Source organism: Scyliorhinus canicula, chromosome 2 (assembly GCF_902713615.1).
Source record: "Scyliorhinus canicula chromosome 2, sScyCan1.1, whole genome shotgun sequence".
NCBI lineage: Eukaryota > Metazoa > Chordata > Chondrichthyes > Carcharhiniformes > Scyliorhinidae > Scyliorhinus > Scyliorhinus canicula.
In genome coordinates, this window is record NC_052147.1 from 209152745 (window position 1) to 209167585 (window position 14841).

The window sequence follows — 14841 nt, forward strand, 5'->3', positions numbered from 1 at the left end:
CCAATGGGTCCGATATGTAAAGCAACTGATCGTCCGCATATAGCGAGACCCTGTGCTCCAACCCCCTGCACTAGTCTATACCTATCTCTTGACACTCTAAGCGCCATTGCCAGTGGCTCCATTGCCAAGGCAAAGAGCAACAGAGAGAGTTGCCCCCCCCCCCCCCCACCCGCCCCATGGCGCTCACCCAGCCTCTGGCCGTGAACATGTGCCCAAAACCGTGTCCTATCCCCTGGGTGTTTGGATGTTGGCTGCGACGTGTGTGGTGCTGCGTTCTGCAGTGTTCGGGCACAGTGTCCAGGCATCAAGTGCGATTGGGATCCTAGGCAATGACTCCCTACATGGCCCGCCCACCCACGGGAATCCACTTGACATGTGTCTAGTGCTCACCTACCCACGATAGCCAATTCCCTATTAATGATAGCCTTCGGCCGCACAGCCGGAGCCCTCAGCAGTCGGTGGCGATTATGGGTGATTAGTGGGGCTGACGGGCATGGTCAAGTATTGCCCCCTGAATGGGGTTAGGGATCCAGAGATTGGCATGGTGGTGCCGTGAGCAATTGCCCCCCCCAGCGTCTCCGCCCCATGCTCCCATGTCAGTCATGGTAAGTGCAGGATGGCCCCCTGGCCCTCACCCTGGAGCATGGGTGCCTTGGAACTGCCTAGCTGGTACTGCCACCCTGGCACTGCCAAGGTGCCCGAGTGCCAGAGTGGCACTGCGAAGGGTTGGGGTGAGGGGGCCATGCCCATGAAATGAGGGTGGAGAGGGGGGTTTGAAGGGTGGGGGAGTTCCATCAGGTAAGTAGGGGCCTTTGGGAGGTTGGGTGGTGATAGGTAGGGTTCCTAGAAGGAAGGGGGTGCTGTAAGGAGGCTTGGGGGAGCCTGAAGATGGTGGATCCACAGGGACCCTATGGTGGGGTATCCCCCAGGGGGGTGTGGGGTAGTGTCCATGTGTGTGGGGGGATGACATTGTCCATGAATGGGGGCTGTGGGGGACCCACAAGCTCATCTTAGAGACCGGGCACTCTTTCAAAATTGGGGCCCGATCTCTGAGTTCAGCTCCCCAGTGCCAAGAAAATTCTAAGGGCGGGATTCTCAGGCTGCGTTCACCCGTTGGCCGGTGAATTCCACCCGAGGTCAGTGGATTTTTCCATTCTACGCGGCTCACCCATGGCACCTTTTCAGCGGGCGGGGTGGGAGAATACAGCTCCAAGTGTGTGTTAAACTCCCCAGGGCCCAAAAAGGTGACTGGGCGGAATTCTCTGATAATTCACGCCTGCGAGAAAACGGACTCTCCATTTAGCAGGGGGCTAGCAGGGCCTCGGAGTGCTCCTCGCAGCTCCGGCTGCCGATACGGGGCCTTGCACTTTCTGCCACGCGGCCGCATGTGGCGGCCCTGCACAACATGGCGGAGCCACACCGCGGGCTGCCCCGACAATATAGCCCCCCCTAGAGATTGCGGGCGCCCGCCGATCGGTGGCCCCCGATCGCGAGCCTGGCCATCCTGGAGACCCCCTCGGTGACGGATTCTCCCCCACCACCAGGGCGGCCACGGACTGAGTCCGCAGACGCCACTCTGACCTCCCGCCAGGTGGAACCATGAGTGAACCACGCCGGCGGGAACTCGGGCAGTTGTCAGCGGAGAATCGCTGCAGGGGGCCTCCTTCAACCAGTCGACCGCGCGCGTGATTGGTGGTCGCTCAAGAATCGCGGGAGTGGTGTCGGACCCGATCACGGGTCCGACACCCATTCTCTGAGCGCAATTGCGGGCGAAGGCTCGGAGAATCCCAGCCCCTAGGTGTCATTGAATAACGGTGGGAAACTCCCTAAAACCCCGCCACAAATTCACTTGGAAATTTTTGGGGAGAATCGCACCTGTCGTCTTTCAGCATTTCAGCAAGTCTTTATTAACTGCTTCTAACTATATGTACAGTAAAGGGTACAGCAAGGAGCTATCTCTATGTCTAAACCTACACACATCTCTGTTCAACACCGCACCGCCTCCAGGTCTGGGTCATGTGCCTACTTACATCACGATGTAAGCAATTCTGGCACTTGGTCCCACATTAACCCTGTATGTGCCAGACACTTGCATGACATTTTCTTACAAACCACATGGTCCGAGAAAATTAGTTTTAATTTTTAGTAAATCATCTTTTACAGGTGTCAGGGGATATCTAGCTCGCAAACAATATAAAACACTGAAAGAAAGTCACATGTTGGCAACAGAGCAAGAGATCCAGATCACAGAGTGTGGACCCAACAATGACTGTGAGCAAATAAGGTGAGCTATTGGTGTTATTTCCAAGCATGTTTAATACGGCACAGATCACATTGATGCTGTGTTTTATGTACCGGGCACGGAAAGCAGCAGGCTGCTTCCACCTCTGATGCATCCTGGGGACAGACCTAGGTAGAGCAGTAGACCACGAAAGATCAAAGAACAAAGAAAATTACAGCACAGGAACAGGCCCTTTGGCCCTCCCAGCCTGCGCCGATCCAGATCCTTTATCTAAACCTGTCGCCTATTTTCCAAGGTCTACTTCCCTCTGTTTCCCGCCCGTTCATATATCTGTCCAGATGCATCTTAAATGATGCTATCGTGCCCGCCTCTACCACCTCTGCTGGCAAAGCGTTCCAGGCACCCACCACCCTCTGCGTAAAAAAGTTTCCATGCACATCTCCATTAAACTTTCCCCCTCTCACCTTGAAATCATGACCCCTTGTAATTGACACCCCCACTCTTGGAAAAAGCTTGTTGCCATCCACCCTCTCCTTACCTCTCAGAATTTTGTAGACCTCAATCAGGTCCCCCCTCAACCTCCGTCTTTCCAACGAAAACAATCCTAATCTACTCAACCTTTCTTCATAGCTAGCACCCTCCATACCAGGCAACATCCTGGTGAACCTCCTCTGCATCCTCTCTAAAGCATCCACATCCTTCTGGTAATGTGGCGACCAGAACTGCACGCACTATTCCAAATGTGGCCTAACCAAAGTCCTATAGAACTGTAACATGACCTGCCGACTCTTGTACTCAATACCCCGTTTGATGAAGGCAAGCATGCTGTATGCCTTCTTGACCATTCTATCAACCTGCATTGCCACCTTCAGGGTACAATGGACCTGAACTCCCAGATCTCTCTCTACATCAATTTTCCCAAGGACTCTTCCATTGACCATATAGTCTGCTCTTGAGTTAGATCTTCCAAAATGCATCATCTCGCATTTGAACTCCATCTGCCATTTCTCTGCCCAACTCTCCAATCTATCTATATTTTGCTGTATTCTCTGACAGTCCTCGCAATCTGCAACTCCACCAATCTTAGTATCATCTGCAAACTTACTCATCAGACCACTTATACCTTCGTCCAGATCATTTATGTATATCACAAACAACAGTGGTCCGAGCACGGATCCCTGTGGAACACCACTAGTCACCTTTCTTCATTTTGAGACACTCCCTTCCACCGCTACCCTCTGTCTCCTGTTGCCCAGCCAGTTCTTTATCCATCTAGCTAGTACACCCTGAACTCTATACATCTTCACTTTCTCCACCTTCCTACAATGGGGAACCTTACCACTGACGTCAAGCTCACAGGTTTATAATTTCCTGGATTATCCCTGCTACTCTTCTTAAACAAAAGGACAACATTAGCAATTCACCAGTCCTCCGAGACCTTACCCATGCTCAAGGATGCTGCAAAGATATCTGTTAAGGCCCCAGCTATTTCGTCCCTCGCTTCCCTCAGTAACCTGGGATAGATCCCATCCGGTCCTGGGGACTTGTCCACCTTAATGCCTTTTAGAATACCAAAACCTCCCCCTTCCTTATGCCGACATGCCCTAGAGTATTTAAACATCCATCGCTAGCCTCAGCATCCATCATGTCCCTCTCCTTGGTGAATACCGATGCAAAGTACTCATTAAGAAGCTCACTTATTTCCTCTGACTCCACGCATAAATTCCCTCTTTTGTCTTTGAGTGGGCCAATCCTTTCTCTAGTTACCCTCTTGCTCCTTATATACGAATAAAAGGCTTTGGGATTTTCCCTAACCCTGTTAGCCAAAGATATTTCATGACCCCTTTTAGCCCTCTTTATTGCGCGTTTGAGATTTGTCCTACTTTCCCGATATTCATCCAAAGCTTCATCAGTTTTGAGTCGCCTCGATCTTATGTATGCTTCCTTTTTCATCTTAGCTAGTCTCACAATTCCACCCGTCATCCATGGTTCCCTAATCTTGCAATTTCTATCTCTCATTGTCACAGGAACATGTCTGTCCTGCACTCTAATCAACCTTTCCTTAAAAGACTCCCACATTTCAAATGTGGATTTACCCTTAAACAGCTGCTCCCAATCCACATTCACGAGCTCCTGCCGAATTATGTTATAGTTGTCCTTTCCCCAATTTAGCACTCTTCCTTTCGGACCACTCTCGTCTTTGTCCATGAGTATTCTAAAACTTCCGGAATTGTGATCGCTATTCCCAAAATAATCACCGACTTAAACGTCAACCACCTGGCCGGGATCATTCCCCAATACCAGGTCCAGTATGGCCCCTTCCCGAGTTGGACTATTTACATACTGCTCTAAAAAAATTCTCCTGGATGCTGCTTACAAACTCTGCTCTATCTACGCCTCCAACACTACACGAATCCCATTCAATGTTGGGGAAGTTAAAATCTCCCATCACAACCACCCTATTGCTCCTACATTGTTCTATAATCTGTCTACTTATTTGTACCACTACTTCACGCTTGCTTTTAGGAGGCCTGGAGTAAAGTCCCAACAATGTTACTGCACCCTTCCTATTTCTATATTGCCTCTATCCATATTGCCTCAGTGCTCGAATCCTCCATCGTGCCCTCCTTAATCACAGCTGTGATATCATCTCTGCCCAGTAATGCAACTCCTCCACACCTTTTACCCCTCTCTATCCCTCCTGAAGCATCTATACCCTGGGATATTTAGTTGCCAGTCTTGCCCATCTCTCAACCAAGTCTCAGTGATACCAATAACATCATATTCCCAGGTACTAATCCAAGCCCTAAATTCATCTGCCTTACCTGCTACACTTCTCGCATTAAAACAAATGCACCTCAGACCACCTGTCCCTTTGCAATCATCATCTCTTCTCTGTCTACTCTTCCCCTTAGTCACATTGAGTTTATTATCTAGTACCTTACTGGCTTTAGTTGCTGCCTCTTTACTGACCTGTAACTTCCTAATCTGGTTTCCATCCCCCTTCAATATTAGTTTAAAACCTCCCCAACAGTGTTAGCAAAAGCACCCCCGAGGACATTGATTCCAGTCCTGCCCAGGTGTAGACCATCCGATTTGTAATGGTCCCACCGCCCCCAGAACCGCTTCCAAGGTCCCAAAAATCTGAACCCCCTCCCTCCTGCACCATCTCTCAAGCCACGTATTCATTCTGACTATTCTTAAATTTCTACTCTGACTGTTTCTTGGCACTGGTAGCAATTCTGAGATTACTACCTTTGAGGTCCTACTTTTTAAACTTATCTCCTAACTCCCTTAATTCTTATTGTAGGACCTCATTCCGATTTTTACCTATATCGTTGGTGCCTATATGCACCACGACAACTGGCTGTTCACCCTCCCCCTTCAGTATGTCCTGCAGCAGATCTGAGACATCCCTGACCCGTGCCACCAGGAAGCAACATACCATTCGGGAGTCTCGTTCTCGACCACAGAAACGCCTTTGTACTCCCCTTACGATTGAATCCCCTATGACTATAGCCCTGCCAGTCTTTTTCCCGCCCTTCTGTGCAGCAGAGCCAGCCACGATGCCATGAGCCTGGCTACTACTGCCTTCCCCTGGTGAGTCATCTCCCCCAACAGTATCCAAAATGGTATACCTGTTTTGGAGGGAGATGACCGCAGGGGAAACCTGCACTGCCTTCCTGCTCTTTCTCTGCCTTTTGGTCACCCATTCCCTGTCTCCCTCACCAATCCTAATCTGCAGTGTGACCAACTCACTGAACGTGCTATCCATGACCTCCTCAGCATCGCGGATGCTCCAGAGTGAGTCCATCTGCAGCTCCAGAGTTGTCATGCGGTCTAACAGGAGCTGCAGCTGGACACACTTCCCGCACATGAAGGAGTCAGGGGCATCGGCCGCGTCCCTGAACTCCCACATTGAGCAAGATGAGTGAGGAGCACTGAGTGGGCACTGCGCGGTGGGGTGGTGGGTGGTGGGGGTTATTATCTGGAGCTACGGGGAATGGACATCTGTCACAGTGAAACGTTCACTATTAAAACATGTCACACCTCATACATGTGAAGCCACTGTCATGTTAATCTTCACAGTCGGCCTGTCCGCACCCCCGTACCCTGTCGCTATCTGCCAGCCCGGCCCCCCAATCTCAGTGTTCCAAGATCAAAAGCCCCTCACTGCAGACCCTGATCCAAAGGTGGGTGCAAGCGCATTGTCAACAAAAAGACAGGAGTCAGACATTAGCAGAAATTGAGGCGCACCAGATCATTCCTCAGAATGAGTTATCATCACTCTCCTGGCCTTATATGGTGACCCATTGGGTGGGGGGATTGGCAGGGGCGGGGGGGGGGGGGGGGGGGGGGGATGGGAGAAGGTTGGAGAGAGCAGGACAATGGAGGAGCAGAAATGGGGGGGGGGGGGTCCATGTTGAGCTGACGGACACAACCTCCTCCAAGGAGAATCTGGAGACAGTGAGTCCCTTCCTGGTCCCTTTGGCATGTTGGACCCTTGCAGCCACCTGTCCTTCATCCTGCACTTCCACCTCGGGCTCATCCTCTCCTGGACCGCCCCATTCTCCTCCTCAGATGAGAATGCATGTCCCTCCATCTCCTCCTGTCACCCCGCTGCTGTGCCAGATTGTGGAGGGCACAGTAGACCACCAGAAAGTGGGAGATCCTCTGGGGGTATACTGTAGAGTACCGCCACAGTGGTCAAGGCATCGGAACCACATCTTAAGCAACCGCTCAATGACAGCAGGTGGCAACATTGGCCTCATTGCATCAGGTCTCCGCCCTGGCGTCATCGGCCCTTGTCCTCCACGAACCAACCCGTCATCCTGGGTTGGTCGTCAAAGACACCAGGGATCTTTAGGTGCCCCAGATGTAGCTGTCATGCACGCTCCCAGGGTAGTAGAGACACACATGCATGATTCGGAGGCGATGGTCACACACGATCTAAACATTCACAGAGTGGAACACCTTCCTATTAATACGGGGAACACCCTTCAGTCCTGGCGCTCTCAGGGTAGCATGCGTCCCATCACTTGCCCACTGGGGCTTCCCGGTGATGGCAGCAAATCCTGCAGCGCGGTCACCTTTGTGGGCCTGATCCAGGTCAAAGGTGATATGATCTGATTCCCGGTCATTCAGAGCATCCGTCACCTCCCGGATACACCTGTGGGCTGAATATTGGGATATGCCACACAAGTTCCACCCCCCCTTGAGCTCTGGAATGGCCCAGTGACGTAAACGTTTAGTGCTGCAGTGAGTTTCACACCAATGGGAGCAGGTATCCTTCTCCTCCACGGGACGCCATGTCCGTGAGGGCTTGGCACAGGTGCAACACTGTGTCTCTGCTGAGAGGCGGCCTTCTGTGGCACATGCTGTCCGCAAGTTCATTGAATGAGCAACGCTGCCTGTGCACCTCGTGCCGTTGCTGGCTTCCCCTTCTGGGTCCCTCCTCACACTGATGAGGGGCTGGGTTTTCAGGGTGTGCAGTGGCTCCCCTGCACTTGAGAGTCCGCCTCCTGCCTGCGTAGGCACTGCTGCCTTCTATGGCATCTGCCTGCCTCAGCTGCCACAAGATTTCACTGCCCTCTGTCTTATCTCTCCTACATTTTATATCATACACATGTTCCATTGTTCAAAATCCCTCAAAGAGTAGGGACAATGTTTTTGGAGGTTTTCTAGTACTCTTCGGGAGGGTTTAAACTAATTTGGCAGGGGAATGGGAACCGGATCTGTAGTCCAGCAACTAAGGTAGACGATAGTCAGGACGCCAAAGCACGTAGTGATGCAGTGGGGAAGGTAACAATGACAAAGGAGAGTACTTGCAGGCAAGGAGATGGGTTGAAGTGTGTATACTTTAATGCAAGAAGCATCAGGAATAAGGTGGGTGAACTTAATGCATGGATCGGTACTTGGGACTACGATGTGGTGGCCATCACGGAAACTTGGATAGAAGAGGGGCAGAAATGGTTGTTGGAGGTCCCTGGTTATAGATGTTTCAACAAGATTAGGGAGGATGGTAAAAGAGGTGGGGGGGTGGCATTGTTAATTAGAGATAGTATAACAGCTGCAGAAAGGCAGTTCGAGGGGGATCTGCCTACTGAGGTAATATGGGTTGAAGTTAGAAATAGGAAAGGAGCAGTCACCTTGTTGGGAGTGTTCTATAGGCCCCCCAATAGCAGCAGAGATGTGGAGGAACAGATTGGGAAACAGATTCTGGAAAGGTGCAGAAGTCACAGGGTAGTAGTCATGGGCGACTTCAACTTCCCAAACATTGAGTGGAAACTCTTTAGATCAAATAGTTTGGATGGGGTAGTGTTTGTGCAGTGTGTCCAGGAAGCTTTTCTAACACAGTATGTAGATTGTCCGACCAGAGGGGAGGCCATATTGGATTTAGTACTTGGTAATGAACCAGGGCAGGTGATAGATTTGTTAGTGGGGGAGCATTTTGGAGGTAGTGACCACAATTCTGTGACTTTCACTTTAGTAATGGAGAGGGATAGGTGCGAGCAACAGGGCAAGGTTTATAATTGGGGGAAGGGTAAATACAATGCTGTCAGACAAGAATTGAAGTGCAGAAGTTGGGAACATAGGCTGTCAGGGAAGGACACAAGTGAAATGTGGAACTTGTTCAAGGATCAGGTACTGCGTGTCTTTGATATGTATGTCCCTGTCAGGCAGGGAAGAGATGGTCGAGTGAGGGAACCATGGTTGACAAGAGAGGTTGAATGTCTTGTTAAGAGGAAGAAGGAGACTTGTGTAAGGCTGAAGAAACAAGGTTCAGACAGTGCGCTGGAGGGATACAAGATAGCCAGGAGGGAACTGAAGAAAGGGATTAGGAGAGCTAAGAGAGGGCATGAAAAATCTTTGGCGGGTAGGATCAAGGAAAACCCCAAGGCCTTTTACACATACGTGAGAAATATGAGAATGACTAGAGTGAGAGTAGGTCCGATTAAGGACAGTAGCGGGAGATTGTGTATTGAGTCTGAAGAGATAGGAGAGGTCTTGAACAAGTATTTTTCTTCAGTATTTACAAATGAGAGGGGCCATATTGTTGGAGAGGACAGCGTGAAGCAGACTGATAAGCTTGAGGAGATACTTGTCAGGAAGGAAGATGTGTTGCGCGTTTTGAAAAACTTGAGGATAGACAAGTCCCCCGGGCCTGACGGGATATATCCAAGGATTCTCTGGGAAGCAAGAAATGAAATTGCAGAGCCGTTGGCAATGATCTTTTCGTCCTCGCTGTCAACAGGGGTGGTACCAGAGGATTGGAGAGTGGCGAATGTCGTGCCCCTGTTCAAAAAAGGGAATAGGGATAACCCTGGGAATTACAGGCCAGTTAGTCTTACTTCGGTGGTAGGCAAAGTAATGGAAAGGGTACTGAGGGATAGGATTTCTGAGCATCTGGAAAGGCATTGCTTGATTAGGGATAGTCAGCACGGATTTGTGAGGGGTAGGTCTTGCCTTACAAGTCTTATTGAATTCTTTGAGGAGGTGACCAAGCATGTGGATGAAGGTAGAGCAGTGGATGTAGTGTACATGGATTTTAGTAAGGCATTTGATAAGGTTCCCCATGGTAGGCTTATGCAGAAAGTAAGGAGGCATGGGATAGTGGGAAATTTGGCCAGTTGGATAACAAACTGGCTAACCGATAGAAGACAGAGAGTTGTGGTGGATGGCAAATATTCAGCCTGGAGCCCAGTTATCAGTGGCGTACCGCAGGGATCAGTTCTGGGTCCTCTGCTGTTTGTGATTTTCATTAACGACTTGGATGAGGGAGTTGAAGGGTGGGTCAGTAAATTTGCAGATGATACGAAGATTGGTGGAGTTGTGGATAGTGAGGAGGGCTGTTGTCGGCTTCAAAGAGACATAGATAGAATGCAGAGCTGGGCTGAGAAGTGGCAGATGGAGTTTAACCCTGACAAGTGTGAGGTTGTCCATTTTGGAAGGACAAATCTGAATGCGGAATACAGGGTTAATGGTAGGGTTCTTGGCAATGTGGAGGAGCAGAGAGATCTTGGGGTCTATGTTCATTGTTCTTTGAAAGTTGCCACTCAAGTGGATAGAGCTGTGAAGAAGGCCTATGGTGTGCTAGCGTTCATTAGCAGAGGGATTGAATTTAAGAGCCGTGAGGTGATGATGCAGCTGTACAAAACCTTGGTCAGGCCACATTTGGAGTACTGTGTGCAGTTCTGGTCACCTCATTTTAGGAAGGATGTGGAAGCTTTGGAAAAGGTGCAAAGGAGATTTACCAGGATGTTGCCTGGAATGGAGAGTAGGTCATACGAGGAAAGATTGAGGGTGCTAGGCCTTTTCTCATTAGAACGGAGAAGGATGAGGGGCGACTTGATAGAGGTTTATAAGATGATCAGGGGAATAGATAGAGTAGACAGTCAGAGACTTTTTCCCCGGGTGGAACACACCATTACAAGGGGACATAAATTTAAGATAAATGGTGGAAGATATAGAGGGGATGTCAGAGGTAGGTTCTTTACCCAGAGAGTAGTGGGGGCATGGAATGCACTGCCTGTGGTAGTAGTTGAGTCGGAAAATTTATGGACCTTCAAGCGGCTATTGGATAGGTACTTGGATTAGGGTAGAATAAGGGAGTGTAGGTTAACTTCTTAAGGGCAGCACGGTAGCATTGTGGATAGCACAATTGCTTCACAGCTCCAGGGTCCCAAGTTCGATTTCGACTTGGGTCACTGTCTGTGTGGAGTCTGCACATCCTCCCCGTGACTGCGTGGGTTTCCTCCGGGTACTCCGGTTTCCTCCCACAGTCCAAAGATGTGCAGGTTGGGTGGATTGGCCATGACAAATTGACCAAAATTCTATGATTAACCTAGGACAAAAGTTCGGCGCAACATCGTGGGCCGAAGGGCCTGTTCTGTGCTGTATTTCTCTATCTCTATCTCAATGTATTCCTATCAACTGTACCCCATCCCTTCAAGTATAAACACCTCAATCAAATCACCCCTGAATTTCCTGTATTTTAACAAAAAATGGCCCAACCTTTATATTTATACCAGGCAGGAGCCTAGTAAGTCTGCACTGTATCCTATTTGCCCGAAATCGTCTTATGCAAGATCCCAGAGCCACATACAGCACTCACAACTGTGGTTTTTAATAAAGGTTTTAGATAACTTTACCACTGCATCTCAACTTTTATATTCTGTATCTCTTTCCATAAAATCAGGGATTCTTTTTTAAAATAAATTTAGTGTACTCAATTAATTTTTCCAATTAAGGGGCAATTTAGCGTGACCAGTCCACCTACTCTGCACATCTGTGGGTTGTGGGGGCGAAACCCATGCAAAAACGGGGAGAATGTGCAAACTCCACACGGCCTGTGACCCAGAGCCAGGATCGAACCTGGCACCTCGACGCCCTGAGGCAGCAGTGCTAACCACTATGCCGCCGTGCTGCCCCAAAATCCAGTATTCTATTAGATTTTATTATGAGCTTTTCCACTTGAAATCTGTTTTAAAGGCTCATGAACCTGAACCCCCAGATCCCTCTGCTCATCCACGTCACCTAGCGTTGATCTGTTGTGACCACCCCAGGTGAGGTTCAATAGTTATTGATCCAGGAAAGGCCTCTCTATTTGTCACCATCGGCTGGGTACCCTCAAAGTGTTACAATCCCAGGTGAGGAGGGATGACTGGCTCCAAGTCTTTACTCACCCCACCCTCTACTGGTAGCACAAGCTTTCATCTCACAAGATCCCCTTTCCCTTGGATATCTTTTCCAGACCTAATGGTCATGTTTAAAAAGCAGCCAATTTAACCAGTCTTGAGTTAAAATACATCTAAAAGGGTAAGGAGAAGTGGTAAAATGCATGCATCTACATTCATACGGATTAGAAGTAGGAATTGAATCCAATAGTAAGTAATTATAAATAAAATACTGTATGGAACTGTCCTTGATTTGTAAGGAGTAGATGATGAAGCATTGCAGCTGTTATGAATTGGGTTCAGGATAGTTTACTTCTGCTTGTGAATAGTTTATTCTTCAATTTAGGTGTAGTAGTTCCTTTCTCGAGCCGCAATCCTTTTTTGCTGGTTGGTTGACTTCCACAGTCAGCGAGAGAGTTTTAGATATTCATGCAAAAGATAGTTATTTTTGAAGAGGTCCTGCTTTGGTTACTGTGGAAAACTTCCAGCTGGCTTTCCTCACAGCACAGAAAGACTGACAGACATATGTCAACAGGCAGGCAAGCAACAAGCTTTTAATCCCGTTCTTTGTTTATTCCAAAGAGGAAACAGAACAGACTAGTTGTACTAGCCAATTACACCAAGTGTCTTCAAGATGGGATGGCAATTATGTTCCTTTGGCTTTACCAGGGATGGTAATCAGTCTTTGGATTATTTTATAGATCATATCATAGATCATAGAATTTACAGTGCAGAAGGAGACCATTTGGCCCAACGAGTCTGCACCGTCCCTTGGAAAGAGCACCCTACCTAAGCCCACGCCTTCACCCTATCCTTGTAACCCAGAAACCCCACCTAACCTTTTGGACACTAAGGGGCAATTTAGCATGGCCAATCCTCCTAACCTGCACATCTTTGGACTGTGGGAGGAAACCGGAGCACCCAGAGGAAACTCATGCAGACATGGGGAGAAAGTGCAAACTCCATACAGACAGTCACCTGAGGCTGGAATTAGAAGTACTTGTCTGGAAACAGAGGGAAGGGTTCTATTATCCCTGAGAGAAACACACTAGCCATTCCTGTCAGTGGCTAACTGTACATTCTCAAAATTACAAATTTTATTAATCAAAATGTATCACATCACACTTACTGATATTGAATTCCATCTGCCACCTTATTGCCCGTTCCACCACCTTATCGATACCATTATGAATCCTGCTGATGTTCATTGTGGGGCATCCCAAATTCCAGAAGGGAAATTTTGGAATGCTGGCTCTTAACTATTTATTTTTGCAATTTTGAAATAATGTGAGAAAATAAATGAAACCCGGGGAGTTTACTAATGTAAATTATTCATATAATAAAATGTTTATCAAACGATAAAACACAACAAGAAAGGCAACAGTAAAGAACAGCATTTACGATTAACACCAACAATGGTAACCCAGACAGTGCACTTAAATTTACTCCCAATCCAAATCTATCTCCTTTCCTGAATGCCTAGAATACACCTTCCCCAAAACAGCATCCCATAGGTTTCAATGCCAAGAGCCAGCCAAATCACTACACAGGACCTGTAGCTCTCTTTTGGGGAACCTATTTTGTAGTTCAGAGTAGAACCTTTGGTGTCTCACACAGACAGACTTGTTTCTTTCTTTCCTGAACAACAGCTGGATTTTGTGAGAGCCCTGCTTTGCAATTGGGCGTGGTTATGATCTAGATACCTGGACTGCTAGTCTCCACTTTGCTTAACAAAGTACCTGTTTCACCCTGTTACTGGACTAATCTGTGTCTCAAAAGTCCTCCATGCAGTCAGATTTATATCATTTTCATTTTTATCCAATTCCTTACTTTTCATTTCATTCCAACTTCATAACACCGCTTCTTTAGAAATGAAATATCATAATTAAAAGTGGATTCCATTTCTCACCAGTTCTAATTTATCTCAAATTAAAAACATCAAAACCATGCACTAACAGGAAACACCCAAAGTGTTCACAAATGAGGTCCACATCAGTTCTTTTAAATCCTTGATAGTGCATAAGCAATGATGTTCTCTCTCACAGCCATGGGAACAATTTTCAAGCTAAGTAGTTGAAATAATAAACTCCATCAATGTAACCGGTGTTCCAATTCTGAAACCTTTTCAGAAATTTCAAGGGGTAATGCTCCGTAAAGACAACTGTCTCAAGTACTACCAGCCACAAAAGACACTAAGTGCTGTGATGTAAATACCAAACTCAAGGTTTCCTTTCAAAGAATGAAGAACAAAGAAAAATTACAGCATAGGAACAGGCCCTTCAGCCCTCCAAGCCTGCGCCGATCCAGATCCTCTATCTAAAATTGTCACCTATTTTCCCAGAATCTGTATCCCTCTGCTCCCTGCCCGTTCATGTATCTGTCTAGATACATCTTAAATGAAGCTTTTTTGCCTGCCTCTACCCACTCCACCAGCAATACGTTCCAGGCACCCAGCACCCTCTGCGTAAAGAACTTTCCACGCATATCCCGTTTAAACTTTTCCCCTCTCACCTTGAACCCGTGACCCCTAGTAATTGAGTCCCCCACTCTGGGAAAAAGCTTCTTGCTATCCACCCTGTCTATACCTCTCATGATTTTGTGGACCTCAATGGGGTCCCCGCTCAACCTCCGTCTTTCTAATTAATATAATCCTAATCTACTCAACCTCTCTTCATAGCTAGCACCCTCCATACCAGGCAACATTCTGGTGAACCTCCTCTGCACCTTCTCCAAAGCATCCACATCCTTTTTGTAATGTGGCGACCAGAACTGTACGCAGTATTCCAAATGTGGCCTAACCAAAGTCCTATACAACTGTAACATGACCTGCCGACTCTTGTACTCAATACCCCGTCCGATGAAGGCAAGCATGCTGTATGCCTTCTTGACCACTCAATCGACCTGCGTTGCCACCTTCAGGGT

The 14841-nt window shown here is 48.1% G+C and overlaps 1 protein-coding gene across 5 annotated transcripts in view; it reads left to right on the forward strand.

Annotated features, from left to right (window-relative positions):
* The window catches only part of myo3b (myosin IIIB), an 881575-nt gene that overhangs the window by 718893 nt on the left and 147841 nt on the right, over positions 1 to 14841 (forward strand). For all 5 annotated transcript variants that reach the window (XM_038789471.1, XM_038789472.1, XM_038789473.1 and 2 more), the window contains one exon: positions 2164 to 2284. In XM_038789471.1, coding sequence (XP_038645399.1) covers positions 2164 to 2284 — 121 coding nt within the window. The remainder of the gene's footprint in view (positions 1 to 2163; positions 2285 to 14841) is intronic.